We start from the raw sequence: 9,165 nt of genomic DNA on the forward strand, positions 1-9,165 counted from the left end.
TCGCCCCTCGGGCGGTTCATCACAGTCTACTAACCGATGCTCTCAGGTCGCTGTGTCACGCTCCAGCACTGCCACCCCCACCCCCTCAAGGTCAGGGACTCCTCTCAGCGTTGTCAGGGCTCAGCTGGGGGCCTGGCAGGGTAGCAGGGGGAGTAATCTGCGGAAAATCCCGGCTTCTCTCCAGCCTCGTCCTGGGCTGTTTCCCCGTGAGGTTTGGATTCCACGCTGTACTAAGCCCTTTTTCTCCGTGAGGCTTGTCACCGAAGGGTCCCCCTCCGTGAGTATGAGTGCCCCGCCCTCCCCCCCCGCCAGGTACACCTGCCGCACCCTTTTCGAGCGCCACAAGCTACTGTTCAGTTTCCACATGTGTGCCAAAATCCTGGAGACTTCGGGCAAGCTCAACATGGACGAGTACAGCTTCTTTCTCCGCGGGGGTGTGGTGAGTGGGGCACAGGGCGCCTCCCAGCCTCGGGGCGGGGGCGGGGTCAGGGCTGTGTGGTGAAGACCCTCAGCCCAGAGGGTCAGGCCTGAGGCTCTGGTGAGTGAGCTGAGAAAAACCACACCGGGAGCAGGTGCCCGCCAAGCTCCCAGGGCCATAGGGGTAACCTGCCACGCATCTCCTTGCGCTTGGCAAAACCAGCGCCCTGGCTGGACCCAGCCCTTCCTTCCCCTGTCCCCCTATGGCCCACGCAGCTGAACGTGGCTGTGGAAAAACACACCCACACTGAACTCACTGTCAATCCACATCCGTGAACCTCAAGTGAGCCCTGAAGGCCGTCAGCCAACCCGGGGGCCAGGCCACCCCCACCTCCCCTCCCTTTGCCACTCCCACTTCACCTCTCGCCTGGACATTAGCAGCAGCCTCCCAACGCCCCCAGTCCCACCCCAAACTTCAACACGGCACCCAGAGAGATCCTTTTTGTCCTGTGTTTGTTTCTGCTTTTTTTTTTTTTTTTTTTTTTTTTGAGTCAGAGACAGAGACAGACAATCAGACCAACAGACAGAGCTCCCACCCACTGGTTCACTCCCCAGATGCCCGAGAGATGGCTGGGTCCTGGGAACTCCATCCAGGTCTCCCACGAGGGTGACAAGGACCCAACCACTTGAGCTGTCACCTGCTGCCTCCCAGGGTCTGCATCAGCAGGAAGCCAGAATTGGGAGCTGGGGCCAGGCACTGAGCCCAGGCACTCTCATAGGGGATGTGGGCATCTTAACCCCAAGGTCACACGGCCACCCTCAGGGAGGTCCTTTTGACATGGACACCACTTTGGCGGGATGCCCTCAGTGATGTTGTCCCCTACTGCCCAGCCCCCAGGGCCTCTGCATTGGCTGCGCCTTCTGCTAGGAGACGACCCCCCCCCCCCAGCTGTGCACTTGGTCCCTCTCTGGAATTCAAGCCTCACCTGCAGCAGACCCTCATCTTAGCACTTCAGAATACCCCAGCACTCCCAACCCCCCTTACCCTCCAGCTCATCCTGCTTTCCCATGGCACTGCCATCCCTAGCGTGCCAGACAATTTGCCTATTTGTTATGTTTTTGGTTCATAATCTGTCCATGGGTCCATAATCCCATGGTGGAAAAACAAGCTTCTCAAGGCAGAGAGATTTGTCCTTTTAGTTCAGTGATGCATCCCAACTGCTTTAAACAAATCACTGGCTGGCAGTAGACATTTGTTCTAAGGAATGAGGATGGATGGATGGATGATGGGTGGATGGGTAGAAGGATGAAGAGTTTGTACTTCCCTGAAGGGAGAGGCTACCAATTGAAGTTCTTATGGTTGGAGACGTTATTACACGGCAGCCACCAGAGGGCGCCAGCTTCCTAAAGTTGAACTGTACCATCGCAGGGTAGTGCCCAGGGAAGGTGAGCTCTCTTCCAGCCTGGGTTCCTGGATTCGGCTCTTCATTCTGTTTCCTGTGAGACCTATCTTGGATTTTTCGCTCTCAGTAAAAAATATATAAATGAATAAATAAATAAATAAATAAATAAAAAGGGAAATATCACTTTAAAAAAAGACTTTTGCCTACTATCCGGCAAAGGGTCCATATGGCTGTCATGTCAGACCACTTGCTGTCCTGCCGATGAAGGAGGGGTGTCCTCAGGCTCCTGGCAGCAGGCGCCCGCCTGGGTGGCATCCGCCTTGCCTTCCACATGGAGCAGTGCATCAAGAAAGGGAAACGGATGGCATCTACACCGCCCACCTGAAGGGGACCTGGGAGAAGCCTCCGTGGGCGGCTCGTGCCATGGTTGTCCTTGGAAACCCTGCTGCTGTCCGTGTGGTGTCCTCCAGGAACACTGGCCAGAGGGCTGGGCTGAAGGTTGCTGCTCCTCTCGCTGGCCGCTTCGCGCCTGGAACCTTCCCTGACCCCAGGGCTGCCCACCAGCCTCTCGCAGAGGCGTGTTAGGTGAACCTGCCTGCGACGTTGCCGTCCACGCCACAATGAGGGAGCCCACCCAGTGGGTCTGATGTAGATGCTGGCCCCGGAGGTTCTGCGCATGCGTGGTGCCGTCTCCCGTGAACACCTGTAGGAGTTCCTGCCTGATCTCCCCTTCTGCAGAGACCCTGAAGAGATCGAAAGAGAAGAGCAGACCGCCACTGAAAAAGCTGTGACCGAAGAGGAGTTTCAGGGGGAAGGGACGGCCCTGCTGCTCACCCTGAGGTCGCAGACTGGTCCGAAGGCGTGCACACGCCCCCTGTGCCTACTCAGCTGTTCCCCACTGGAGCCTGGGCCGCAGCTCCCACTGCTCAGGCCACGGAATGGGAACACCACTCTGAAGCTGCTCTTCACGGGCTCTGAAGCAAAAGTGGAAAAGAGGTTGATGGAAAATGAACACCGGTTTCTACAAAAAAAAAAATTTTTTTTCTTGCAAGGCAGAGTGATAGAGGGACAGTCAGAGTGACTTAGAGAGAGACCTATCTACTGGTTCGCTCCTCAAATAACTGCAACAGGCCTGGGCAGGCTAAAGCCAGGAGCCAGGAATTCCATTCTTGTGGTGCAGCGGGTTAAGCCACCACCTGTGACACTGGCTTCCCTCATGAGCTCAAGTTCAAGTTCCAGGTTCCTGGCTTTGGCCTGGCCCAGCCACGGCCATTGTGGCCATTTTGGGAATGAACCAGCAGGTGGAAGATTCTTTCTCACTCTCACTCTCGCTCTCGTTCTCACGCTCGCTCTAACTCTGGCTTTCAAATAAATAAATAAACATTGAAAAGAGAAGAAAAAGCAGAAGCGCGGCGGCAGTTGTGACTCAAACGGGAACCCCCCACGGGATGCTGGTATCACAAGCCGCAGCTTCACCTGCTGTGCCACAGCGCCGGCTGGGGACACCTCGGAGCTGTTCCCAGCCAATCCCTTTCTCCTCTCTCCTTCCCCGAAAGGTCCTGGATCGGGAAGGCCAAATGGATAACCCGTGTACGAGCTGGCTGGCAGATGCCTACTGGGATAACATCACAGAGCTGGACAAACTGACCAACTTCCACGGGCTCATGAACTCCTTTGAGCAGTACCCGCGGGACTGGCACCTGTGGTACACCAATGCTGCCCCCGAGAAGGCCATGCTGCCAGGTAGCCGGGCTCCCTGCCTCTCTCCTCCTTCCCTCCCCTCAGCGTCTGCCCTCTCCTCGGCCCCCCTCGGCCGGCCGGTGCACCTGCCTTCCCCGGGTCTGCGGGCTCACTCTCCGCCCATCCCCAGGTGAGTGGGAAAACGCCTGCAACGAGATGCAGCGCATGCTGATTGTCCGCTCCCTGCGCCAGGACCGGGTGGCCTTCTGCGTCACCTCCTTCATCGTCTCCAACCTAGGCTCCCGCTTCGTTGAGCCTCCGGTGCTAAACATGAAGCTGGTCAGTGGCCCTGCATCCCCCCCCCCCCCCGCCACAACGCCCCACGCCTTGCTCGCTCCCTCCGTACAGCCTCCTCCATCTCTGGCTTGGGCTCCGCGGCCTTCCGCCTGACACGCCTGTGCTTCCGGCAGGTGATGGAGGATTCGACCCCACGCTCCCCACTCGTGTTCATCCTGTCCCCGGGCGTGGACCCCACCGGCGCCCTGCTGCAGCTGGCAGAGCACACAGGCATGGCCCAGCGCTTCCATGCCTTGTCCCTGGGCCAGGGCCAAGCCCCCATCGCTGCCCGGCTCCTCCGAGACGGTGTGGCTCAGGGTCAGTGTCCACCCGGTTCTTTCACCCCTGCCCTCAGCCCTCACCGGGACCTCCAATCTCAAGCACAGCTCGGAAGGGCAGCTCTCACTGGCCCGGAAGGCCCCAGGAGTGGCCCCAAGCAGGGGACACCGCCCCTGCCTTCCCCACTGCCCCGTGGGACACACGGGGAAGAGGAGCTGAGGTGCTTACTCCACCAACCCGAGTGTCTCCTTGCAGGACACTGGGTGTTCCTGGCAAACTGCCACCTGTCACTGTCTTGGATGCCTAACTTGGACAAGCTGGTGGAGCAGCTGCAGGTGGAGGACCCTCACCCCTCCTTCCGCCTGTGGCTCAGCTCCAGCCCCCACCCAGACTTCCCCATCTCAATCTTGCAGGCCAGCATCAAGATGACCACAGAGCCACCAAAGGTATGGGGGCCGAAGAGAGCCAGCGGCCGCTGGTCATCTGGGCTAGCTTTCTCCCTCTAGCGCCAGACAGCAGCCTGCACTTCACCAACTGTGTGGCTTTGTTTGATTCCAATGCCCTCTGGAACACAATCCCACCCATTTATTTCTTCTTTGTGCCCAAATCCTAGAAGGCGGTTCCTTGCATTTATCAAATCACTTAACACACATGACAAACACATGCTACTATCCCCATTTTACAGAGGGAGAGGGAGAGGGAGAAGGGGAGAGGGGACGGGGGAGAGGGGGAGAGGGAGCTTCCTCTGGGTCTTCCCATGAGGGTGCAGGGGCCCAAGGTTTTGAGCCATCTTCTACTGCTTTCCTAGGCCACAGCAGAGAGCTGGATTGGGAAGTGGAGCAGCTGGGACTCGAACCAGCGCTCATATAGGACCATGCCAGCACTGCAGGCAACAGCTTTACCTGCTATACCACATTGCCAGCTCCTAAATAAAAACATCTTAAAAAAAAAAAAAAAGAAAGAAAAGAAAAGAAAAGAAGAGGGGCCAGTGCTATGGCATAGTGAGTAAAGCCGCCGCCTGCAGTGCCAGCATCCCATAAGGGCACTGGTTCGAGACCCGGCTGCTTCACTTCCGCTCCAGCTCTCTGCTATAGTCTGGGAAAGCAGTAGAAGATGGCCCAAGTCCTTGGGCCCCTGCACCCACATGGGAGACCCGGAAGAAGCTCCCGGCTTCGGATCGGCACACCTCCAACCGTTGTAGCCATCTGGGAAATGAACCAGTGGATGGAAGACCTTGCTCTCTCTCTCACTGCCTCTGTCTCTCTGTGGCTCTTTCAAATAAATAAATAAATCTTAAAAAAAAAAAAAAAAAAAGGAGTTAGAAGAAGAAGAGCATTATGGCTGAGGGGATCAAAAGTGGAAGGAGCAGGCCGCTCACCGTCACCTGTGTGTACCTAGAGAGGGGCACCCGCCTTGGGAATGAGCACACACTTGGGCGTGCAGGTGAGGCCTTGGGCCTCCGCTTCGGCTCAGCTCTTCAGCCAGTGCCTCTGTGCAGTGAGCAACCTCCACAGCCGTACACAGGGACAGGGATGTTAATGATGCTAACGGGCAGGTCTGAGCACGACGTTTATTGTCATGCTCATGAGCTCTTGAACTCCGTTGTCCCCAGGGCCTAAAGGCCAACATGACAAGACTTTACCAGCTGATGTCAGAATTCCAGTTTTCCCGCTGCTCCAAACCCGCCAAGTACAAGAAGCTGCTGTTTGCACTCTGCTTCTTCCACTCCGTGTTACTGGAACGCAAGAAGTTCCTGCAGCTGGGCTGGAACATCATCTACGGCTTCAATGACTCCGACTTTGAGGTTGGTGCTCCGCAGGGGTCCCTCGGCCCAGCCCTCTCTCCTGTCCTGTCCCCGCAGGAACGCCGCTGGCAGACAGCCTGTGCCTGACTGTGGGCGGGGTCGTGGGTTGGCACCCCTCCCCCCGCCAGGTGTCGGAGAACTTGCTGAGCCTCTATCTGGATGAGTACGAGGAGACGCCCTGGGACGCACTCAAGTACCTCATTGCTGGCGTCAACTACGGCGGCCACATCACGGATGACTGGGACCGGCGCCTGCTCACCACCTACATCAATGACTACTTCTCTGAGCAGGCTCTGTCAACTCCCTCCTACCGGTGAGGGGGCTGGAGGCACAGTCAGAGCTGGAGTAAGGACCGGGGGTGGGGACGTGGGGTTGGGAGAAGCAAGGACGTGGCGGTGACGATGCTGGCTCCGCAGGCTGTCGGTGCTGGAGACCTACTTCATCCCCAAGGACGGCAGCCTGGCCTCTTACAAGGAATACATCAGCTTGTTGCCAAGCATGGACCCCCCGGAGGCCTTTGGCCAGCACCCCAACGCCGACGTGGCCTCCCAGATCACTGAGGCGCGGACTCTCTTTGACACCCTGCTTTCCCTGCAACCCCAGGTTACACCCACCAGGGCCGGAGGCCAGAGCCGGGAAGAGAAGGTAGGGGCGAGACAGCGGCCGGCCGGGCGGGCCGGGGAAGCCATGGGGCGGGGAGGGCCAACGCCCGCGGCTCCGGCCTCCGCAGGTGCTTGAGCTGGCTGCCGATGTGAAACAGAAGATCCCCGAAATGATCGACTACGAGGGGACCCGCAAGCTGCTGGCTCTCGACCCCTCCCCGCTCAATGTGGTCCTCCTGCAGGAGATCCAGAGATACAACAAGCTCATGGAGACCATCCTGTGAGACGCCGGGCGGGCGGCTCTGCAGGGGGGAGCGGGCAGGGTGTACCTGCCGGGCCTGCCCCGTGTCCAACACTCCCGCCTCCTCCTGCTCAGCCTCTCACTGACAGACCTCGAGAAAGGCATCCAGGGCCAAATCGTCATGTCGACGAGCCTGGAGGAGATTTTCAACTGCATCTTTGATGCCCACGTGCCTCCGCTCTGGGGAAAGGCAAGATTACACCGCTGGTGCTCCTCCCTGACACTGAGCTCCCTCTCCACACCCCAGATCTCCTGGGAGCGAGGGAGGCACAGGGCGAATTGCAGAGAGCCTGGGCTTCAAAGCCAGACAGGTTCAAGGTTGAAAGCTGGCTTTGCCATTCACTGGCCGACTCTGCACGATTTAACACACAGACCTACTCGGGATGCTTCAACGGTGCAGGACACCAGAGGATGATACCTGGTTGATCTTCCACACTGAGCATCCCTAAACGCAAAGCCTGATCCCAAAGACACCAGAATTGGAAACCTTTTCAGTGTCAACATGATCCTCAAAAAAAAAAAAAAAAAAAAAAAAAAAATTCCGAGTTTTGGAGCAGATTTTCAGATTAGGGATGTGCAACTGCAAAAAGTCTACGCAGGGATCCCAAATTCCCAAAAACTCTAGAATCCACAGCATGTCTGGCCCCAGGCGTTTCAGATCAGGGGTGCTCACCCTGTTTTTAATAAATGGCCGCTGCTTCACGCCTGTCTTGTGGGAGCTGGCTTCGGGAGAGCTTTGCCCAACTGCTGTTGGAGAACAGGGGCTGACACCACACAGTCTTCCCGCAGCTGCTCCAGGCCCTCCAAACAAGCATGTCAATGCATGGTGAACGCAGTGCCTCCTCCCGCAGGCGTATCCCTCACAAAAGCCCTTGGCCTCGTGGACCCGGGACCTGGCCATGCGCGTGGAGCAGTTTGAGACCTGGGCTAGCCGCGCCCGGCCGCCCGTGATCTTCTGGCTGTCCGGCTTCACCTTTCCCACGGGCTTCCTCACCGCTGTGCTGCAGGCCTCAGCTCGCCAAAACAACGTGAGCCACGTGGCCTGTGGGAGGGGGCATGGATGCCGGGGACCGGCACAGGCTGCGGGCTCCGGGGCCCTCCCTCACGCTCACTTCACACCCCAGATTTCAGTGGACAGCCTCTCCTGGGAGTTCATCGTCTCCACCGTGGACGACAGCAATCTCGTGTACCCACCCAAGGTGGGAGCCGGATGTGCCGGGGGCCCTGGGCAGAAGAGGGTCTGGACGGAGGGTGCTGGGAGGCCAAAGTGGCAAGTAACTGGACAAGAGGGGAGGAGAGAGGCGACAAGTTCCCCACCTGCCCCCTCAGGACGGTGCCTGGGTTCGTGGTCTGTACCTGGAAGGTGCCGGCTGGGATCGGAAGAACTCCTGCTTGGTGGAGGCCGAGCCCATGCAACTGGTCTGCCTCATGCCCACCATCCACTTCCGGCCAGCAGAGAGCCGCAAGAAGAGTGCCAAGGGTGGGACTGCCCGCCCCCCCCCCCATTGGATCCTAACCCACTCTCTGCCCCAGCCCCGCACACCTGCCCCTGTCTTGTTCTCCCAGAGGCCCCTGGAGTCTGACTCCTGCTCTTCTGCCTCCCCCCAGGCATGTACTCCTGCCCTTGCTATTACTATCCCAACCGGGCGGGCAGCTCCGACCGAGCGTCCTTCGTCATCGGCATCGACCTCCGGTCTGGAGCCATGTCCTCGGATCACTGGATCAAGAGGGGCACTGCTCTGCTCATGAGCCTGGACAACTGAGGCGGCCCCCGCCTCCCTTCCCCGCAAGAGAGAGTCGGTGACTCCAGCAGCTGGGGCTGGACCTCACCGGGGCATAGGCTGTGGCCGGGTTTGGCGTGTGAGGGGCCCCGGGGCCACCGCTGTGCTTAGCCATAAAGGTTGGAAGAGTTGCACCGGAGCTCGGTGCAAACAGCCGCGACCACAGCTCTGCGTCTTTCAATGGGATGGTGGGGTCAGGGAGAGCGGAAGCCCCGGCCACCCCGAAACTACTGGGGAGCTGCTGCGAGACTGGGGAAACAGCACAGGAAACGGGGCGGCCTTGAAACAGGGGGCGTGGCCTTGCAGCGATGGGCAGGGCGGTGGGGCCCTAAGAGGGTGCGGCCACACCGTGGGGCGGGACTCGAGTGGGTGGGCGGGGCTTGACTTGGAAGAGCGCGTGATCCAAACCAAGCCGGGGCCTGTCGGGCGGGGATTGGGGGAACACCCCGTACCCTGCGCCCCGCACCCGGCACCCCACACGGGCATCCCACACGGCACCAGCGCTGAGACAAGCACCACCCGCAGAAGGAGGGGCGGGGCCGAAGGGGGGGACTTGGGCGGA

General features: G+C 59.1%; 1 protein-coding gene across 5 annotated transcripts in view; it reads left to right on the plus strand.

Moving 5' to 3' along the window:
- Window positions 1–8,888, plus strand: part of DNAH2 (dynein axonemal heavy chain 2) — a 120,840-nt gene extending 111,952 nt beyond the window's left edge. For 2 of the 5 annotated variants that reach the window (XM_051825206.3, XM_089317169.1), the window contains 14 exons: window positions 313–439; window positions 3,377–3,563; window positions 3,691–3,839; window positions 3,971–4,154; window positions 4,371–4,561; window positions 5,728–5,919; window positions 6,048–6,232; window positions 6,336–6,564; window positions 6,650–6,801; window positions 6,898–7,012; window positions 7,674–7,850; window positions 7,947–8,021; window positions 8,152–8,302; window positions 8,431–8,887. In XM_051825206.3, coding sequence (XP_051681166.3) covers window positions 313–439; window positions 3,377–3,563; window positions 3,691–3,839; window positions 3,971–4,154; window positions 4,371–4,561; window positions 5,728–5,919; window positions 6,048–6,232; window positions 6,336–6,564; window positions 6,650–6,801; window positions 6,898–7,012; window positions 7,674–7,850; window positions 7,947–8,021; window positions 8,152–8,302; window positions 8,431–8,585 — 2,269 coding nt within the window. In that variant the 3' untranslated portion in view covers window positions 8,586–8,887. Of the gene's footprint in view, window positions 1–312; window positions 440–3,376; window positions 3,564–3,690; window positions 3,840–3,970; window positions 4,155–4,370; window positions 4,562–5,727; window positions 5,920–6,047; window positions 6,233–6,335; window positions 6,565–6,649; window positions 6,802–6,897; window positions 7,013–7,673; window positions 7,851–7,946; window positions 8,022–8,151; window positions 8,303–8,430 lie in introns of all 5 variants that reach the window. The other 3 variants (XM_089317168.1, XM_089317170.1, XR_016223774.1) reach the window with 3 other exon arrangements.
- The last annotated feature ends 277 nt before the right edge of the window (window positions 8,889–9,165 follow it).

Source organism: Oryctolagus cuniculus, chromosome 17 (assembly GCF_051225735.1).
Source record: "Oryctolagus cuniculus isolate XC-2025 breed Fujian yellow rabbit chromosome 17, ASM5122573v1, whole genome shotgun sequence".
In the NCBI taxonomy this organism is placed as follows: domain Eukaryota; kingdom Metazoa; phylum Chordata; class Mammalia; order Lagomorpha; family Leporidae; genus Oryctolagus; species Oryctolagus cuniculus.